Source organism: Lolium rigidum, chromosome 6 (genome assembly GCF_022539505.1).
Source record: "Lolium rigidum isolate FL_2022 chromosome 6, APGP_CSIRO_Lrig_0.1, whole genome shotgun sequence".
NCBI lineage: Eukaryota > Viridiplantae > Streptophyta > Magnoliopsida > Poales > Poaceae > Lolium > Lolium rigidum.
Window position 1 is genome coordinate 340,618,388 of NC_061513.1, and position 22,307 is coordinate 340,640,694.

General features: G+C 43.1%; 2 protein-coding genes across 2 annotated transcripts; one reads left to right on the forward strand and one right to left on the reverse strand.

Annotated features, from left to right (window-relative positions):
• The first annotated feature begins 14,492 nt into the window (after positions 1 to 14,492).
• Positions 14,493 to 19,782, forward strand: LOC124665279 (F-box/LRR-repeat protein At4g29420-like). Its single transcript, XM_047202699.1, has 4 exons — positions 14,493 to 14,734; positions 15,885 to 16,030; positions 16,224 to 17,502; positions 18,806 to 19,782. The coding sequence occupies exons 2-4, from the start codon at positions 15,890 to 15,892 to the stop codon at positions 19,657 to 19,659; spliced, it is 2,274 nt and encodes a 757-aa protein (XP_047058655.1). The 5' UTR covers positions 14,493 to 14,734; positions 15,885 to 15,889; the 3' UTR covers positions 19,660 to 19,782.
• A 93-nt stretch (positions 19,783 to 19,875) lies between these two features.
• LOC124664885 (uncharacterized protein DDB_G0271670-like) lies at positions 19,876 to 21,070 on the reverse strand. The gene is made up of 2 exons (XM_047202306.1): positions 20,274 to 21,070; positions 19,876 to 20,173 (listed from the first exon to the last, which is right to left on the reverse strand). Exons 1-2 carry the CDS (start codon positions 21,068 to 21,070, stop codon positions 19,876 to 19,878), a joined length of 1,095 nt encoding a protein of 364 aa, XP_047058262.1.
• Between the last annotated feature and the right edge of the window lie 1,237 nt (positions 21,071 to 22,307).

The following is a 22,307-nucleotide window of genomic DNA, read 5'->3' on the forward strand; positions in this document are numbered from 1 at the left end:
CTTATTTTCCAAAAACAGCAAAAATAAGGTTCGGAAAGTAAATCGCGAACTTTTCATTACCAAGCATCGTTACCTATTCAAAGTTGAGTTCGGCGGACCGTCAATTTGTCCCTTGATGAAAGCCTCCGGTGTTTCCACTCGAATAATATCAACATCAACATTATAAGAATCACCCGAGATATAATGCTTGAGTCTTTGTCCATTCACCACTTGCGTGGCATTGCCTTGGAGAGAGCTAATTTTAATTGCTCCCGAACGATACACCTCCTCAACAACATATGGTCCTTCCCATTTTGAGAGTAATTTCCCGCAAAGAATCTGAGACGGGACCGATACAATAGGACTTTATCCCCAATATTAAACTCTCTTTTGATGATCCTTCTATCATGCCATTTTTTAACTTTTTCTTTAAAGAGTTTAGCATTTTCATAAGCTTCACTTCTCCATTCATCTAGAGAACTTAATTGTAGCAACCTCTTATCACCGGCAAGTTTAGGATCTTTATTTAATTCTCTAACAGACTCGATAAGCTTTGTGTTCTAGTTCTAAAGGTAAATGACAAGCTTTTCCGTAAACCATTTTATAAGGTGACATTCCCATGGGGTTTTTATAAGCAGTTCTATAAGCCCATAGTGCGTCTTTCAATTTACTAGCCCAATTCTTTCTAGATTTATTAATAGTCTTTCCCAAAATAGATTTAATTTCTCTATTTGATAGTTCTACTTGACCGCTACTTTGAGGGTGATAAGCAGAAGCAATTCTATGATTAATACCATACTTAGCAAGAGTTTTTCTAAAACCTCCATGAATAAAATGAGAACCTCCATCAGTCATAATATATCTAGGTACTCCAAATCTAGGAAAAATAATATCTAAAAGAATTTTTAAAGAGGTCTCACCATCAGCACTTTTTGTAGGTATGGCTTCCACCCATTTAGTAACATAATCAACAGCAACAAGTATATGAGTGTTACCTTTTGAAGAGGGAAAAGGTCCCATGAAGTCAAATCCCCAACAATCAAATGGTTCAATAACAAGAGTATAATTCATAGGCATTTCATTGCGTCCGGAGATATTACCAACCCTTTGACATTCATCACAAGATAAAATAAACTTCCTTGCATCTTTGAAGAGAGTTGGCCAATAAAAACCTCGATTGTAGAACCTTTTGTGCGGTTCTATCTCCGGCGTGATGTCCTCCATAAGCACTCGCCATGACATTTACTCAATATCTCTTGTTGTTCATATTCGGGAACACACCTTCGCATAATACCATCCACTCCTTCTTTATATAAGTGTGGGTCATCCCAGAAATAATGCCTCAAGTCATAAAAGAATTTCCTCCTCTGCTGAGCTGAAAAGGTTGGAGGCAAGTACTTGGAAAAAATAAAGTTAGCATAGTCAGCATACAAAGGACTGTCTCGCGAGCTCACCTTTATTACAGCCAATTGTTCATTTGGAAAAATATCATTAACAGGAACATGATCATAAGCAATATTTTCCAATCTAGACAAATTATCAGCAACAGGATTATCAGCACCTTTCCTATCTACAATATGTAAATCAAATTCTTGCAAAAGAAGTACCCATCTAATAAGCCTCGGCTTAGCATCTTTCTTTGTCATAAGGTATCTAATTGCAGCATGATCAGTATGAATTGTAACTTTTGAATCAACAATATAAGATCTAAATTTATCACAAGCAAAGACTACAGACTAACAATTCTTTTTCAGTAGTAGCATAATTTCTTTGAGCAAGCATCAAGAGTCTTGCTAGCATAATGAATAACATTTAATTTTTTATCTACTCGCTGTCCAAGAACAGCGCCTACAGCAAAATCACTAGCATCACACATAATTTCAAATGGTAAATTCCAATCAGGAGGTTCAACTATAGGAGCAGCTGTTAAGGCTTTCTTTAGAGTTTCAAAAGCTTCCTTACAATCATCATCAAAAACAAAAGGTACATCTTTTTGAAGAAGATTAGTAAGAGGCTTTGAAATCTTGGAGAAATCTTTAATAAATCTCCTATAAAACCCAAGCATGACCAAGAACACTACGAATACCTTTAACATCCCTTGGATAGGGCATCTTCTCAATAGCTTCAACTTTAGCTCTATCAACTTCAATACCTCTCTCAGAAATTTTATGTCCCAATACAATTCCTTCATTAACCATAAAGTGGCATTTCTCCCAATTAAGAACAAGGTTAGTTTCTTCACATCTCCGCAAAACTTTATCAAGGTTTCGCAAGCAACTATCAAATGAATTCCCATAGACAGAAAAATCATCCATGAATACTTCCACAATACTCTCACAAAAACCATGAAAAATAGCAGACATGCATCTTTGAAAAGTAGCAGGAGCATTACATAAACCAAAAGGCATACGTCTATAAGCATAAGTTCCATAGGGACAAGTAAAGGTGGTTTTCTCTTGATCTTTAGCTTTAACAAAGAATTTGTGAAAATCCAGTAATAACCATCAAGAAAGCAAAAATGAGTATTTTTAGACAATCTTTCTAGCATTTGATCAATAAATGGTAAAGGGTAATGATCTTTCTTAGTAACTTTATTAACTTTTCGAAAATCAATGCACATTCTATACCCTACAACTACTCTTTGAGGAATGAGCTCATCATTATCATTAGGCACAACAGTCATTCCTCCTTTCTTAGGAACGCAATGCACAGGACTAACCCATCTACTATCAGCAATATGATATATAATACCAGCTTCAAGAAGTCGTAATACCTCATTTCTTACCACATCCTTCATCTTAGGAATTAGACGACGCTGAGGTTCAACAACAGGCTTTGCATCATCTTCCATATTAATGGCGTGTTGGCAAATAGAGGGAGAAATCCCCTTCAAGTCATCAAGAGTATAGCCAATAGCACTTCGGTGTTTCTTCAATATTTGCAATAATCTTTCTTCTTCAAACTCGTAAGCTTAGAACTAATAATAACAGGATATATTTTCTTATCATCAATATGAGCATATTTAAGATTATCGAGTAAAGGCTTTAAATCAAAAACAGGATCTTCCTTTGGTGGCGGTGTTGTACCCAAATCTTCCACCGGTAAATCATGCTTGAGAATAGGTTGGCGAAGAAAAATCTCCTCAATCTCCTCTCTTTCTTTCCTAAAAACTTCACTCTCGCTATCCTCCAAATGTTGCTGCAAAGGATTGTTAGGAACAAGAACAATAGATGCACACTGCTCCATTTTAAAATCATTACTAGGCAAATCAGCTTTATAAGGAGTTTTAGTAAATTTAGAGAAGTTAAACTCATAAGATTCACCAGCAAATTTGGTCAAAATTTTCTCTTTCTTGCAATCTATAATAGCTCCACAAGTATTTAGAAAAGGTCTACCAAAAATGATAGGACAATAATCACTAGCAGCTAGAACCAAGTACCAAAAAGTCAGCATGATATTTAATCTTACCACATAGAACTTCCACATCTCGAACAATACCAATTGGTGAAATAGTTTCTCTATTAGCCAGCTGAATAACCACATCAATTTCTTCAAGTTCACAAGAATCAATTTCGTGCATAATCTCCGTATATAGCTCATAAGGTATAGCACTAACACTTGCACCAATATCACATAAACCATAATAGCAATGATCACCAATTTTAACAGATAGCATAAGAACACTAGCTTGTTTGGGTTTATTAGGATGTGAAACAATATTAGAAGCATCTTCACGTAAAATAATATGACCATCCTCAACATTTTCAAATCACAAGATCTTTAACTATGGCAATAGCAGGTTCAACTTTTATTTGTTCTTCGGGTTCTCTAGGTTTCTTTTCACTTTTATGAACCGCACTATTTATAACAGAGCACTCTTTCATTTTAGCAGGAAAAGGAGTTTTTTCAATATAAGCTTCAGGAATAACGCGATCAACAGTTTCAACTACAACACACTTATTAATAGATGAATCAATTTTATCTTTATACGGTTCATGATACTTATCAAAATTCTTCTTAGGCAATTCATAATGAGAGGCAAAAGCTTTATAAAGGTTTGCAGCAACTTGAGAATCAAGGCCATATGTAGCACTAATATTACGAAATGTATCAGTATCCATAAAAGCTTCAATGCATTTATAATCATAAATTATACCTGATTCTCTATCTTTGTCGTTCTCCCATCCTTCAAGCATTTTCTTGGATCCGATCAAGAAGGTCCCTTTTAAACTCTTCTTTGTTGCGTGTAAATGATCCAGTAACAAGAAGTATCCAGCAAGGTCTTGTCTTGAAAAGAAAGTCTTGCATAGAAATTATCAATAATAATATTACCAGGAAGCTCATGAATGGGGCATTTGAGCATTAAAGACTTCAATCTCCCCAAAGCTTGGGCAATACTCTCTCCATCATGAGGCCAGAAATTATATATGCGGTTCCGATCTTTGTGAATTTCACTTGGAGGATAAAATTTGGAATAGAATAAAGGCACAATGTCCTCCCAATCAAGAGAATCACCATTCTTCAGCAATTTATACCAATGCGCCGCTTACCGCACAGCGATATAGAGAATAGTTTCTTCCTAACTTCATTCATAGCAATACCTGCACATTTGAATAACCCGCATAATTCATGCAAAAACAATAGAATGATCACCAGGATGGACAGTTCCATCCCCTTCATAGCGGTTATCCATAACATGTTCAATAATTTTCGTAGGTATTTTATATGGTATTACTTCCTCACCTGGCGCCTCATCCACTACCGTTGCGGTAGTAGTAGATTTCCCAAATAGAAATTGAAGAGAAGATCTCTCCATAATGACTTATAGCAACGAGCAGAAATAAAATCAGCACAAACAAGTAAAGGTTTTCCTTACCAATTCCACTTACCAATAGCGCTTCACTCCCGGCAACGGCGCCGTAAAAATAGTCTTGATGACCCACAAGTATAGGGGGTGTATCGTAGTATCTTCGATAAGTAAGAATGTCGATCCCAACGAGGAGCGAAGGTGTTGACAAGCGGCTTCGATGAAGGTTTCACCGTAAATGCTCACGGACAAGTATTCGGGGGTTTTGATGTGACGGATGAAATAAGTACGAGTAAGTAAAATGCGAGAGAAATAATTGCAGCGAGTGGCCCAATCCTTTTTAGCTCAAAGGACAAGCCGGTTTGTTTACTTATAATGACCAAACGTTCTCGAGGACACACGGGATTTTAGTCTAGTGCTTTCGCTACATACAGCTGATTAATCTTCATTGTTTTGATAAGTGTTGTGTGGGTGAACCCGTGCTAATGTACCGCCCTTCCTAGGACTAATACATACTTGTGATTATACCCCTTGCAAGCATCCGCAACTACAAGAAAGTAATTAAGATAAATCTAACCACAGACCTTAAACTCGAGATCCCGCGATCCCTCCCCGCATCGATATACCAACGGGGGTTTAGGTTTCTGTCACTCCGGCAACCCCGCAATTGGCAAACGAGTACAAGATGCATTCCCCTAGGCCCATAAATGGTGAAGTGTCGTGTAGTCGACGTTCACACGACACCACTAGAAGAATAACACCACAACTTAAATATCATAACATTGAATATTACTCAACCATAGTTCACTACTAACAATTAGACTTCACCCATGTCCTCAAGAACTAAACGAACTACTCACGAGACATCATATGGAACATGATCGGAGGTGATATGAGGATGAATAACAATCTGAACATAAACTTGGTTCAATGGTTTCACTCAATAGCATCAACAACAAGTGTGAATAGATACCGGGAGAGTTTCCCCTATCAAACAATCAAGATCAAACCCAAATTGCTACGGCGGTGACGAGGTGCTGCGGAGGAGATGGCGGTGATGATGGTGAAGATGATGATGATGGTGATGGAGATGATGTCCAGCTCGATGGCGGTGACGATGGCGTCGATTTCCCCCTCCCGGAGGGAATTTCCCCGGCGGATTCCTGCCCGCCGGAGAGCTCTTTTCTCTCTGGTGTTCTCCGCCCCGCAGAGGCGGCTGTAACCCTTCGTGAGGATTCCTCTGTGGCTTAGGTCCTCGGGACGAAGGGTTTCGCGAAGAAAAGGAGGCGAAAGGGGTCGTGGGCCCCCCAGACCACATGGCGGCGCGGCCAGGGCATGGGCCGCGCCGCCCTAGGGTGTGGGCCCACCCTGGGTCCTCCTGGCCCCTCCTTTTGGCTCCCCTCGTCATCTGGAAAAATAGGATTTTTGGTAAAACTCCCTTCCACAGTTGATCTTCCGAAATATTGCATTCTGACGGTGCTTTTTCCAGCAGAATCCTGGCTCCGGTGCTTGATCTCCAAATAATCATGAAACATGCAAAATAGATGAAATAACATAAGTATTGTGTCCCAATATGAAATATATCAATGAATAACAGCAAATTATGATATAAAATAGTGATGCAATTTGGACGTATCAGTATGCAAAAGATATGGGCTTGGTGTTCTGGAAGTCTGCTAAGGAGACTCCCGGGTTCTCAGGTCTCTCCACCCTATTTTGCTGCAACAAATCCTGAAAGAATTTGTTCTGCTGCTCCAACGTGACACGTTGTCTCTCTTCCACCATCTGCATGTACTGAATGAAATTCTGTTGCGTCATGGGTGGTGGTGGTGGTAACTGATCTCTGGCTGCTCCCTCAGCCTCCTCCTTTTGCTTGGCTTCGCGCTCCATGCGCTGCGCTTCGGTCTCCTCTCCTAACGCTCCCGACATAACCCCCTAGTTCTGCAACACAAGATGATTCTCATAATTACTCCATGCGCAAGTTTTCTGAGCTCAACCTTGTGCACAGAACTAGTCACGCAATGGAAATCAAGAAGCAAATCCAAATCATACAAAACATATACCATATATTTACATACATAAGTAGTCTTATTACAATACTCAAGTCGATGTGAGTATGCAAACTCACTTATTAAAGTATATATACAAATTTCTACAAAATATTACACTCTACAATACACGTGGTACTTGTGTATTGTAGCTTGGCTTCTCTTGGTAGACTTCTAGTCGATCTTCACTCCCGATACATTCCAGGCTTCCATCCGGTCGAACGTGTCGTTCTCCTGACAAAACCTCGGAACATAAGGTCTCCCCGTTGGTCGATAATCGGAATCCGACGATGATCCTAGGGCGAAATCAGTGTTCACAAACTGATCATTCAGTGCATCGTAATCCACCCATCGGGTGTACTCTCCTGTAGCCCCACCATAAGGGTTACCAAAACTCATACCCGACTCAACTTGTGTCGGATATCCTCCATCCACTCCTTCATTACTAGGATAGCTCGGTTCTGGGTTGTTGCGTCATCATTCATCTCTCCATCATAATACGCGGTGGTACTATGAGTTCCCGTATCCGATCCCCAACGCCAACCCCTAGAATTCTCGATAGGAGTCTCGGAACGCTGGTTGTTTCCGGATTCCTCTCCGCCTTCGTATCCCCCATAGGAACTACCCAGATAGTTCCCGGGTGTAACAGTGTAGGTTCACGTGCAAGTGGATCAATATCGATGTAGTCACCAGCTGAATAAACCGGTGTGTGTACCACATTCTCCATAGGTTCTTTCCCCCTACTCTCCTCCTTGGGTTCAGTGAACTCCTCAAGCATCGTATCAATTGCTCCTATCAGATGATGATTCAACTGAAAGAGTAATGATAGGAAGTTACGGCTATTGTCCATGTATTTGGCTGCTTCGGCTGGTTTGCTTTTGGCATATTTGAAATGGTTCAGCATGGGATCATTGTCCTCCTCCATATGAGGAATGTGTGTGAATTCGGAACCCATAAGCGCTTTCGTCTTATGCTCCCGAATATCGGTTATGGCTCTCATAACAGCTATATGGTAAGTTGTATTGGTTGTCCTCGCTTCCCAGACTGGCATGACTACGCTCATTCCCAAAGATTCGGGAAGTCGCAATCCTACCCTGCACTTGGCCAACACCGGACCATCATAGAACATGTACTTCTTTACTGGAATCTGGGGATCGCACCCAAATTCCAGTAACATGGCTCGTAAGATATCTGCAAGTCCTCCTTGGTACTCGTTCAGTGTGGAATCCATAACTTTCACGTTTCTTCCCGGTCGTGAACTTGCCATGTTGGCTGTAGAAATAGAAAGATTATGAGATTAGTAATAATGCATCATAATAGAGATAATAAAGAATTATCGCACTAAAAGATATGGTTGTTGTATTCTCAATTGAATATACACCATATTTTTAGAGAATTCTTTACTAAATCTATTTGACTCCTAACGTTTTAGTCCCATTTACTAGGTTCCAACCTAAGGTCAAAGCTTTTGCTCGATACCAACCGTGGTGACCCCGCATACCACCGCATGTTGTAGTATGCCGATCGTTGATATAACATTCACGAAGTACCATTCCGCAAATATTACATCCCTCGAGTAGTACAACGAACATAGCAGGGTCCATAACTCATTCACTTATTATTACAAGCATCAAACATATATTGTCTTGGAGCTCCTCTTGGGTCCTAAGAGGAATACTCCTGGGTTCGAGGTGAACCCAACTCAACTTACAATATAGGAGTCTCATTAAACTATACATTTATTGCCTCGAGCAGCTAAATACTAAGAGTTCGGGCTGCTCGGTTACTACTACTACTGGGATGTCTCTAGGCTTGATCTCCTCCGGAAGCCTCCCGGATCCGTAGACTATGAGATAGTCTACGCCTTCAACACCTCCTCGAGAGGTCAGGTTCTTCATAGCCGATGATCTCGGCTCCTTCATTGTTGTCGTAGTCCTCCTCCGGACGATTCGGACAATCTAAGCATGGGATTTAAGAGTGGTATGAGTACGAGCGTACTCAACAAGTTCATTATAGATAAGAGGTGTTTAATGCACTAGCTACGATATTAGACCGGAAAGTCTAATACCAATGCAAGTTTTGGTAAACATTTCTTCAAGAGATTGCTTTTATTTCAAAGAGCTATGTCCGTCAGCCTTCACCGGTTTACTAGAACTTCATGGAGCTCCTTTCCGGCCGCGTTCGCAGCTTCCTCAATCCCGGAACAGGGAGTGACAGTCACGCTTCTTTACACTCGCAGAGGTGTGTTGCTTTACCCATAAGAGATCTTAACCTTGGTGCCAACCGGGCAGCTTTCCCGTCCACACTTCCTTTGGTGTGAGGCCCGGTATAAGGTCTAGCCAATCATGTTCCTCCGCTACCTCGAACACCCACCCTTTGTTGCATGCCCCGACCCTGGGTCCACGTCGGTCCCATTATTCCCGTAGATTTCAAGGTGGACCCCGACCACGACAACGATGCTTGGGCTCTACCATACACTCCTACGCCGGTAGCCGCAACCCATCCTAGACCGCAATACCGTGGGGACTTAGGACTCCCCAGCCTCACCATCTTGCTCCTTCGGGCGACAAGTGTACTACGGACTATGCCGTGGGGACTTAGGACTCCCCAGCCTCACCAGCTTGCCCCCTTGGATTACAAGTGTACTACGGTAAAGCGCATCCGTTGATGAAAGAGAGGTGGAAACACTTTTGACTACTCCGTCCCACTCCGGATCTTATGGTTAACACGGGTATTACGGCACAAGAATCACAGGCGACATTTGTTGTTTAATCCTAGATGGATATAAACCCGTGCAATGGAACCTCCACCATATCAACACAATCCATGGTTCCATTGCCCACCACATAATCATATTCATAGTTATGAAAGTAGTGGTTTTGGTTTTTATGCAATAGTGATAACCATAATACTTTGCAAGTAATTTGATAGAAATACTCAAATGACATGAGCAAGTGATGAACTTGCTCGAACACCGCAAAGTTTTGCGGTTGGAAGGTGTGGACTGACCCTTGTCCTCTCGTCTCCGAAAAATAGCATCATTGTCCGATAAGGGCAATGGTTAAAGAGGCAATTATGCATGATTCCAGCTTTAGGGTTTGTTCCCCCTTCCGATGTCGTTATTATTTCATGTGAGAGGTTAATACTAAGAATAATTTGGAGATATTATATTTAGAGTAAATACAACCTTGAAATGTTGTCAAGGTGTTTTTCTAGTCCAAAACATTAATGGACTTATTTTTATTATAGAAAATAATATGTGTGATTTAAATGTTTATTTAAATCATCAAATCATGACTTATTCATATTTGTCTTTAATAATTCTCTTTAATATTTTATTTAGGTAGAGAATTTTATGCTGATCAGTTTTTATATTTTTAATTATTTTTTTAGAGCTATTAATAATTTTCTACGATTATTCAAAGTTTCAGCATTTTTATTTGTTTGTGAAAAGACAAAAACACCCCCGGGCCCACTCGTCGGTGCAACCCAGTGGGTTAGGTCGAACCGACCGGCCCGGTCCGGCTCGACCAGCCCCACTCCTCTCTCTTCTCCTCACGCGCGATCGAACCCTAACCCTAACCTCGCTCGGCGACTCGCGTCGCCTCCGCCGTCGCCGCTCGATTCCGGCGAGATTCGCCGGACTTGGCCCCCGCCATGGTGCGCAATCAACGCGCCACACGACGGCGGTCAATCCTATCCGCGTCGATCCGACGCGGGCGACCCGCTCGCTCTCGGTCTCGTCCCCGTCTCGGTGCTAGGGTTACGGGATCCGCTCGATCCCGCCGTTCCTGGCGCTCCTGGTGCTTGGACTCCGCCCTGGCTTCGCCGCCGTGGTGCGGGTGGTGCCGTGGTGCCGCCATGGCCTGGCTTGGCTTGGCGCCGCCGCGCTCTGGCGTGTGCCGCCATGGCCGTGCCTATCTGCTCGACCACGGTAAGTGCGCCACTCTTTCTTCTCCTTTGTGTTCTATTTCTTCTCCTCCTAGCTTGAGATGCGGCTACTCCCCTTCATGGAGAGACCATCTCGTGCCGTCTGCTATTGCTCTACTATCTCGCCGTTGCCGTGCTTGCTATTGCGATGCTTGCTCGTTGCTCGTGCGCATGCTCGCTAGGCTTCTCGCCGCTATCCCGGATGCTAGCTACCGTCGCTCTACTCGCTAAGCATCTGCTGTCGTTGTGTCGTTACCATGGCCACAGCCTATCGTATTCACACTTGTGCTTGTGCTTGTGCTTCTCCGTGCCTCTCGTTCTTGATGCTATTCTTGTCAATTTCTCAAGTGTATTCATATGAATTGCCCCGACTTGATTGCAGTATGCAATCCTTGCAAGTTTGCAAGAGCCAGTGCCTTTTGGTGCAATTCAGTGTGTTACAATTCATAGACCTGCTCCCTTGAGCATGCCTGTGGGCTAAACAACACCATCCCTTGATGGTGTGCTTCTGCATATAATTATAGGTTATATTTATGATTATCTGCTTTGCTATTGTTCCTCGTTTCGTGGCTGATTCACTTGTCTGACATGTGTTGGTGCTATAATTGATGTTTAACATACCGTAGCATGCTCTTGCATGCATCCGGTGGTAATATGATCACCGCTTGCTTGTAGAAATTGCTCTATGTTGTCCGTGCCTCACCGTGGTTCACTCGGTGCTCATCCAAGTGTTGTTTGTACTACATACGAGGCTTAGCCTCGTGGGTGTTGTTGCTCGGCTCAAGCATCATCCGATGCTTGCGAGTGAGCCTTTGGTTTACCGACAAGATGTTGGTGCTTTTGTTACTCGGACTTGTTTCATTTATCCGTAATTCCTTGTTTTACTAGATGGATAAATGATGTGAACTAATTAACGAGTGATGATCATATGGATTTAATTTGCTTGGCTAGAGGGATGCCAACACTTGTTGGGGACCCTAGCCTACTCCGAACCCACTCGGGTGATGATGCAAGTACTGGCTTGGTGGTTTGACTGTTTTGGGTGGTTGAGGTGGCCTCAGCAGCCATTCTTGGCTGCTCAGGAAGCTCCCACCTTAGTTGGTTTGATGTGTATGGACAATTGCTTTCTGGGTAAACCATATTTGGTTTGCCAGATGCTTTTAATGTTGACAAACATATATAGACACTTAATGGTCTATCCGTCCGATGGTTTAGCTGGCTATAGGTTGTCAAGTGAACTTGTGTAGCTAGCTAGGGATTAAATCCATGTTGGATTTCTCCGATTGTGTCCCCGTGTGGACACAATCGGTGTTCCCTGGATAATCTGCTGCTGGCTTTTTCTATGTTTGCTTGTACCAAATGGCTAGATAGCCATATGATGACACAAACAGGGCTTCCTACCCTTTTGGTGTGCTTGAGATCATGCTCGTGTAATTTATGAACAAAACCATCCGGTTTGTTCATGATGATGTGTATACCTCACTCCAGCTCCTAGAAATTGGGTGTTGGTGTAGAGGTTTTGCTTACGGTGGTTTGTTTGGCTTGCCCTGCTCCTCCTTGTGAGCTTGCTCGCTACTTGGTTATTTGCCGTGGTGGTGAAGATGTGTTGAACAGCAGTGGGTCGTTCAAGTCTGTTCTTGTGTTCTTCTCGTTCTTGTGTTCTTGTGACTTACCCCGTGAGGTTGCTTGTCGATGCAATGGTTAGGGTTTGCTTCGAAATCCCTTTATACTTGCCCTCTCTCTTTCTTATCCGGTCGACGACCATGCTCGTACTCCTCCCCTGGTCACTATGTGTGTGGAGAGCATGCGGCAACACCGGTGTGTCGTTGGGCATGCATACCGAGCATTGTGTGCTCTGCCTCGGTTGTGTGCATGTGAGTCCAGCTTGGGACTTGTGCTCGTGGAGAGATCAGCTTCGGCAGGGTTGATCATATCTCGCTCAATTTCCTTTGTTTCTAACCTCGCCAAGTGGCTATGCCACTTGGCATAACTTGTATTTGTTGTGATTATGTGCGGGGAGCAAAGTGATGATCCAATGATCATGAAGATCATCAAGTACAAGACTAGGTGAAGTTTAGTTTGTAGTGTTAGGATAGGTTCCGGAATTGTAATTTCCTTTTCTTTTCTTTTTCTATTTTTGTCCAATTCTTGTAATATGTTGTAATATTCATTTGTTTCAAATTCTGAATATTGTAATTGACAATGTATCTTGTGTGATTATTAATAAAGCTCAAGTTTTCCTTAATGAGCTTTACTTAGTTGTTGTATTATTTATAACCTTGATTAATGATAATTGTTTATTAAATTATCTCAAGTTTGAATTATGTGATATTTATTTGGGGTTTGAATTTGAAATTCAAATTCAAATTTGGTTTGAATTCAATCATACAACTTAATTTAGAATTCAATCATGCAACTTAATTTAGAATTCAATCATGCAACTTAATTTAGAATTCAATCATGCAACTTAAGGTTGTGATGCAAACTCTCCCTCTCTTCTCAAAACCCTAGTTTAGTTGAATAAGGAACGAGTTTATCGCACTCTCGAAACCCTAACCCTCGTAAGGTGTCGAGAGAGAAACTTGTCCCCCTTCGATGCAGTTTTTGTTTAAAAGCGCGAAATTTCCCCAGAATTTGCAATGCAATGCACATCCCTTTCTAAAATCTACCCCTCGATCGTCTCTAAACCTGGGACATTACACCTCTATAGCTAGTTAAATACTCTACAAATAGAGTTCGTGATAAGACTAGACTACGAGTCGTTCTTCTGGAGTTTATTTGCGGTTTTACCTCATTGTAAAGTAGGAGGCTATGATGATCTTATGTAACAGAGTCATTGTTGTAATTCTATAGACATGCCTTGGACCCGCATATGTTTCTGTTGTACCACTCTGAGCGATATAATACTGGTGGAACGGTGTTTCATTGGTGTTATATCAGACTTGCATACTACACCATGCAGTGGTATGCCGGGTCACCATACATACTACACCATGCAGTGGTATGCCGGGTCACCACACTATAAACATCAAAATTCTCGCCAATTCCATGGTGGAACTCATCATTGTTGCTCCGGCACAACTCTGAATAACATCGAACAATGCAATCATAAAATCGATCGTCCGAGTTGCTTTATATTCCCTCCGTTTAAATTTAAGTGTCACAAATTTATTTAAATACAAAGGTATCTATACACATTTAAATACATTGTGATATATTTGTATAATCATATCTAGACAAATTTGCAATACTACATCTGATCCAAAATAGTTGCCAAAATATAGGTGTATCTATGTATGTGTTAGTATGTATTTCTAGGCAATAACTTACTCTCTCCAATCTATATTACTCGATGCTAAATTGAGTGTATCTACAACTAAAATGTGTAGATACATATATTAGCATAAGTAATATGAATCCTAAAACCACGAGAAAGTCCATATATTAGCATAAGTAACAAAAAACCATTACGCTTTTCGTTGACTTGTCAAGTGTCGAACATTACCGCTCAAAAGAAAGTCCCTCCGATCCATATTAATTGACTTCAATATGAATGTATCTAAAACTAAAATGTGTCTATATACATCCATATTAGAGTCAATTAATATGAACCGGAGTACATGGTAAAGTGTCTCCCATCTCCAACCCCTTCCATCGGAACTCTCTCCTTCTCCCCATTCCGACTCACCGCTCCTGAACTTCCGACGCCGGATCTACCTACAGCTGTCGCCGTGCCGTCCTCTTGACATCGCGCGCGGTTCCTGCTAGGTTATTTTCATCCAGCGAGCTATTCTCTTAGTTAAATCAATCCCACTAGGGAAGGGGATCTTCACAATTTCTGGGTGTGCTGGCGCGCACCCGCCACACCATCTAGATCCGCACTGTGGTTCTGTTTCTGGAATCTCCTTCAACTTTTCTTAGAAAAGCAGGGAGGAGAAGCACCTCCATGAACTGTCCCCTTCTCCCGACGGTGAGTTGCGCATTCACCGATTCGCATTCGCAGCCGCGATCTTTTTTTTTTCATTCTTTCGATTTTGACTGCGAGTCCAACACCCGATGCACATATTTACCATCTCGAGGCAGCACCTTTTGGCATGCTGTAAGTTTACAGCAGAATTAGGTCAGGGATACATATATGAGACTCTACACATGTCCATGGCATGGAACCTCTCCTGCTAAGCTGACCTAATAAGCTGATATGTAGAACGCCTTGAGGGTTCGGCTAAGTATTCAGTATCCTTGTAGTCGCTGCTACCGTTAGAACAAGTTGCCCCTCCTAACTTAGAACCTTGTAGATTACTACTTTATATTTCGTTTCAACTTATTGATGAAGAATGTATCTATTAGTTTGTTTTTGTGTTAACTATTTGGTCGTCACCACTGCTGGTGGTTTGTACTTTTGGTCTTGTTATAAGGCACAACGACCTGCACATAGATGCATGCTGAGTAAATGATATTTGCGGTTTTGTAAAATTGTTGCTAACTAGACCTTCGATCCTTAGCAAGCCTGTTAACATGGTATTTCCTTCTATGGTTTCTAGTTAACTCTTACATCCGTAGCATCGTTTTGAGATTATGCAGAAATTTTCGTTGGTTAAGTAACTTATGTATTATCTCTTATTACCAGGGTATCATTCTAAGAAATTTAAGCAAGTGTAATTGCTACAGGTTACATAGGGTATTTTGTTCCTTTGAAGCACATTTTTAGATCTTTATGCATTGATTTATGTAGTTATTTGTGTGTTATTCCTTAGTTGCATATCCTTGGTTCAACTGATAAATGTGATTTTAGTTGTATCTTGTATGTAATCGTTTTGCTACCGCTATTAAATTTGAATTTTTCATGTTAAAATATTGTGTGGATTGCAAGTATTTACACATCCTATCATGAACTTATTTTATGTTTGTAACTCTAAGCTGGCACGGACAGAAACCCCAAAACATGCATGTGGAGCTTTAATTGTAAAGTTATCTGTACTTGCTCTACTAATCTTATTTTATAATCTTCATTTTACCTTATTTTACAGCTTCCAGCTCCACTTGTTTTTTCGTCTGATTTCCCTTTTTATAATATTTTTCTGCATGGTTTAGTTCCTAAATATATAATGTACTGCATATAGTGAAGATGTCATCAGAGGCCACTGGAGCTGATACCGCTTCGCAGAATTATGTTGAACATGCAGTTCGAACTTTTACCTCTGCTGCAAAGTCTATGAGGCCAAATTCGTCCGCCCCCCAAGCTGAAACTTTCAGTTCTTCCTCTAATGTTAGTGCACATTTACCCCCTCCCCTCTTTTATGTTCAGAATGTTTTCATTGAGCATCCTTTAATACTTGTAGTCTTAAGTTTTTTGTCAATCAGTTTTATAGGGTTCATGAGTGTAATCTTTTTAGTTATTCTTACATGTTTCTCTGTTATACTTCTTATAGTCCTTTTCTTCTTCTTCTTCTTTTAAACAGGTGCATTCTATTATCAATTCTGTCGTGGAAAAGCATAGCACTATCTGGGCTGAAGAATTTAGCTCATTTGTTTCTTCAGTGAATTTAATTCACCAGAAACGCGTCTCCTTAATGGCAAACGACATATCTGACACTATTTCGTCCCTCATGGGCAACCACCAGACCAGTGTGGATGCTTCATCGAGTCAATTTCAAGATCTGCTACATCCTGGTGGTGTTACCTCTGCATATCAAGTTCCACATCCTGGAGTTCTCAAAGAAAAGAAAGCTTCACAGCCTGATCAAGCCCCCGTAGATCTAGTCCTAGATCAGCAGAATCCTCCTATTGCATCTGAAGGTCAAGTTCCAGAGGCTGGTATAAATTCAGAGGATGCTCAAGAAAGTCAAGTCAATGAGAATGTTAGCACTGAGTGTTTAGTCAGCCGGGTCGGACAGCAGCATACCCAGCGGAAGCACCAATGGCAACAAGAAATCACAGCAGGAACAAACCACTTAACACTGGAAACCCGGACCACGAACGAACAGCGACACCCCCAAGATGGTATTGTTCATGTCTCTCCTGACCCTACTGAAGACCAATCTCCCAACTTCTCAAGAGGCATATGTTCTATTGTCGGTGATGATCCTTCTCCTAGAGAGAATACTGCTATTCCAACACCTGCTGATGCTAATCTCATTGGTGGATTACACAAAAGAAACAGTTCGATGACCCCGCTTTGCAGGCTTTCATCCAACCCCATCTTGAAACGTCGACGGTCCTCCATCGAAGATATATCCATGGTCCACATTTCAGAATCTGGGGCCCCGCTCAACTACCTCCCACCACATATCCTCGCCAATATCCTCGGCCGTGTCGCCGACATCAGAGACATCGCAGCGTGCCGCCTTGCCTCACGAGCACTCCTCGCAGCTGCCCACCAGTGCCCCCGCATCCGTCTCGACGCTTCCACCCGCACACAATGCCTTCAGGAAGACAGGGGTGGGGACAAGGGCACCGCTTTCTGGACACTCGCGGGAAACATCGCATTGCACCTCGGGTCGCACCTCCGCTCCCTTGCGGTTAACGCGTCCAACGAGCAGGGTAGCGTAGATGATGCGATGTGGGTAGAGGAGGGGAATTTCGACGAGGCCGATGATCTGCATGTCACTAGTTTAAAGTCCGTGCTCGCGTGGGCTTCAACTCCCGCGGGACCTACTCTCCAGGAGGTGGAGATTGCTGACTTCTGGAGACAGTCGTGCTGGCGGAAGGTGGAGGCACTCCCTGTCATCTCCCATCTCTGTCAGTCTCTCTCTCTCTCTCTCTCTCTCTCTCTCTCTCTCTCTCTCTCTCTCTCTCTCTGTTTTGTATTCCTGTCAGTATTTATGTTCTCCATGTTGAAAAAGTTGTTTCATTTCATTTCATGTATTATCCTGCTAGAGTTAGCTTGTAATTTAGGATTGTCGGAACACGTGTCTTGTATGTTAGTCTGCAACAAATAAAAGTTGACATACCATTGGTATATGCAAAATTTAACTGGCATCTCCTTAATGGGAAGCTTTAATTTTACTTAGCTGACATTTTGCTAACTAAAGTCTGGTTTTCTCCAATGATCTGGGCCTCTGTTGTTTGGCTGAAGTTATGTTACTTGTTCATAATCTTACTCTTTCATGATTGAATTATAATCCATAATGCTCTGAAAAACTATGCCTTAACCTATGTTGCTCTAGAAACTGATCATTTAGCTAAATTTGTGTTTCCTTAATCAGGAATTAAAAAGACAGACGAAGTGATTAAGAAACAGAGAACAATGTCGAGAATTTATTTTTATAACTTATCTATCTGTTTTGAATAAACTCAATTTTGTGCTGAATTCTGACAGGTACCTTTATTGGGTACTTGGTAGCAACAATAATGCAATTCGGGTGCTCGATTTATGTTTGTTGCCCATTGATTTGAGGTTTGAGGCCTCTTGGATATCAGTTTTACATTTTGCCTTTTGTAGAAGGTCTTGTAGATTTTGCTTTGCCTGAATTGAAGGTTGATATTTAGGTAGATTACACTTGCTTAAGATTTGGCTTATTCTCGTCCTGGCAGGCGGCGGCAGCAGACTTTTAATTGAAAAGAGCTCTCTGAACTAAATAAATAAAACTCGACTAACCATGTATTTAGCCCCGGTGCATTTTTTTTAAGTAGATGAAACATAAGCAACTGCCCTGTGGAGGTGGGAGCCTCAAAAGCAGGTGCCGGAGCGTGTGCGCATATCACCTTGCTCCAGCTAGCCACATGGTTAAACTGTCGGTTTCTTTAAAAGAGCTTTTCTGACCATTTCATTAACTCCATTAATGAGAAGACAGCAGTAGAACATGTTTGGGTCATAGTGCTATATATCAGATGAAAACTTGAGCTTACGTAAATGCGGAACCTCACTAAGTAAATGCTCTTGTTTCAACATAGTATAATAAATGGTGCTATTTATCAAGTTTTATCTCTATTCAGATATACACCTGTATCTGCCATTCTGAGTCTATGGTCTATTTGATTCCAGATATTTAACAGGTTAACTTAACCTTATGATGATCTCATATTAAAAAAACCTATGCAGGTCATAATCTTCTCAAATTGGGGCTGAAAAATGCATGGCTGTCGGTTGATGGGCTCAAGATAATGCCTAATCTGACCCATCTGACGCTTGAGTGCATTAGAATCGAGGACGAGAATCTCAGCAAGTTGAATGAATGCTTCCCATGCCTCCAGATTCTCAATCTTGTTAGAGTCGGAAAGCTCAAAGACCCCAAGATATGTCTTTCTCAACTAAAGACTCTCCGCTGGGAGGTATCAACAAATGGTCGACATTCTTTAGCTATCCATGCTCCTAACTTGGTTTATCTCGAGCTAAAATGTTTTCGACCAGAAATCCTCATTTTAGATGCTCCTTCCCTGTCTACTCTGAAGCTGACTATTGATAAACTTAGTCCAACCACCCAGGCTGATGGCCTAGTGAGTTTGAAAAATCTTTGGATTGAGTCCCTGGATCTAGATTCCCTCTTGCAGCTGTTTACAAATGGTCGAGATATCAGGAGTCTAGATCTTGAGCTACCATATTCTGCAGACTGCAGAGACCTTTATGATGCTGTGGAGCCAGACTATCTTGTTCAACTGTTTGCCAGGATCAATGAAGTCAAGTTGTCCCCGAGATTTTCATGTGAACTGATGACACTCTTAGTGGCGTGTTCGGATAGCTTGTTTCCAAGCTGTTTGGAGAAACTTCTGGTTCATCTATCAGCATCAGACACTGCTAATTGCCCATTTGTACCATTGCTTAGGAACTGCGCACTGTTCTGCAAGGTGACTGTTCTTCTCCATGCTGATACCAGCAACGCTGCTCGCCAAGCTGCAGCATCAGTTTGGCCACTAAGGTTTCCGGAGATGACATGGCAATGGGGTACCTGGCAGTAATCCTGCATTTACACTTCATTTGAAGACTGTCCAGAATCAGAGTCAGCAGTACCTGCGACACTTTTGTCAATGTAGCAGCGTCTTCAACTATGTGTGAAGCTGATTGGTTTTCTATTTGGCACATTGTTGATGGCCTACTGTTCCCTTCGCAACGCCTACGGTTTGAAAGACCAGCTCTGTTTCGGTATCTTTTTCCCTCCAAAATCTAGCTCTGGATCAGAGGCACCAGCTGCACCGGCATAAGCTCGGGCAGGAGCAAGAGCAGGAGCAGCAGTTCCACCGCCATTGAAAGCAGCAGCAGCAGGTGGACCATGAGCAGAGGAGCCAGCAGCGGCCACAGCACTCCTCGTACCAGCACCAACTCGTCTTCCTCCTCCGCCGTTCCTCCTCCGTCGTCATCTCCTCGAACTGCGACTTGCGTTCAGAGGGTGTCGGCGGCGACCGCTCGTGTTCCTTCTGCAGCTGCTGGTAGCCGCCCATGCTCTCCTTCTTCCCCGCCGACGGCTCAGCGAGTCTGCGGATAAGAAAACACAAGGTTTTGCAGGTCAGTAATGGACAGTATCAAGCACGACCGAGCGTGGTAAAGAATCGTGCCTGCAACGGGGCGTACGTACATTGGGAAGGCGAAGGAGAAATTGCTGGAGCTGCCTAATGAGCCGCTCTCGTGGCGCCGGAACGCCATGGCCGCCTTGCTGGCCGCTGCGCTCCCGTCGCTGGCGTCCGACACCGCGCTGCCCGGCACGGTGCCGCCTCCATGCTCCGACACCTCGGCGAGCGGCGGTAGCTTCCCGTTCGGCTCGGCGCCGGCGGCCATGGCCTCGTCGTAGAAGTAGTCGAAGTGGGACCTGCTGGGGGCGTAGAAGTCGTCCGACAGGCTCTGGCTGGCGCCGTGGATGCTGAACAGCGACTCGTTGGACGCGATGCTCCACTCCTGCTGCGACGCCGACGTCTTGGGCTGGAAGATGGACGCCGGGATCCTGTCCGGGTTGAAACCCTCCATGTCCGCCATCGTCTGGGATTCCGGCGCCACCGACACCGTGCCGCCGTCGGACGACGACGGGTCGTCATCAACGGTCTTGGGTGGTGACGGCTGTGGCCACGACGCCCAGTCGCCGGGTAGTTTTGCGTCAGTGCCGGCGCCTGCATCGGCATGATCGCCGTCGTCGTTTTGCGCTTCCACCACCAACGGGGTGCTCATCTCGGCCGCTTCGACATGGAAAACGCACCCGGCCAAGGGGACGCGCGACGAAGAGGATGACGAAGAAGAGGACGATGATGACTTCCTGTCGGGATTGACAGGGGCCTCCTCCTCCGGCGATGACATTTCTCGAGAAGGCTCAGGCAGCTCTGGTGACATCACCTTGCCCGGAGAGGGTGGCGACGCCGGCGAGCCGGACGACTGGGGCTCCATGAGCACGTCCTACCGTGCCATGACGAATTTGTTAGTTAAGTTCTCGATCGGCCTAAGATCAAAACAAACCAAATGTACAACAAAAATTGGATACCTGGAGGAGAAGGGGAGCCCCAATTCGTGATGCACCTAGTCGGATTTAGCAGTTTCGGCTAAAGAGGGCACTGCCGTCCTGCTCCAATTCGAGAGTCTGCCTAAGCTATTTTTGGTTTCACTCGTGACACTGCAAGAGGAAGCGCTAGGAGCCCGGGAAGCCACACAATTGGGAGCACAAAACCACACCAAATCAAGGCATAAAATTGTGTTTGGCGCGTGCGTGCATGCCCAATAGCAAGAGTAGCATACTAGCGATTCAGGGCTCGTCTACAAATTTCTCGCTATGTTGACTTCATGAGACTACAAATTTCCAGTCAAAGAACTTTTCTTCATGAACTCTCGCCAAAAAGACCAGATAAACATTAAACAGGAGCTGCTGCTCCGCAGGTCGAATCAGGCATCTTGTGGTTAACCAGGCTGAAAAAAATTCAAACGGGCCAATAGGTACCTTGAGTCCCACTTTTGTTTTCTCTTCGAATGAAGGCCTCGTTTTCTAAATAGTACAAACCCCCGATGCTAAATACTACGTTTTTTTTTTTTTTTTTTTTTTTGCGAAACACAGTACAATCAAAGACGCTCATACATACGCGTGCACACTCACCCCTATGAACGCACACACGCACACCCTACCCCTATGAGCACCTCCAAGAGACTGCGTTGAAGAATTGATCCGGCGGGTCTTGAGATTGACAAAGTCACCACAGGCGCCTCGCTGTCGACGGGAACGTCGCCTCCCACTGAAGAATATTCCGCCTTTATGAGACACCAAAGTGTCAAATCTGGGATTTAAACTCTGGTGGGCTGGGGGTGCCACTGCCCTCCTAACCATCCAACCACAGGTTGGTTCTCCTAAATACTACATATAGTTATTCATAGTTGAGTCGTCTTATACAATACAAACATCTAAATCTAAATCACCTAAAATACCTTGTTCTATGTACTATTCTTATTTGCATGTTGTTTTTCTTTAAATTTTCAAGGTAGGATCTGAATCTCATTAACACTCAATTGGCTAATTGATTATGGAGTGATGAGGAGGGGAATAGGAAAGTCCACCTAGGTAACTCCCCTTCTATTTGTATGAGGAAAGAATTAGGTGGTCTTGGTATTTCTAATCTCAAAGATCTTAACATCTGTTTGT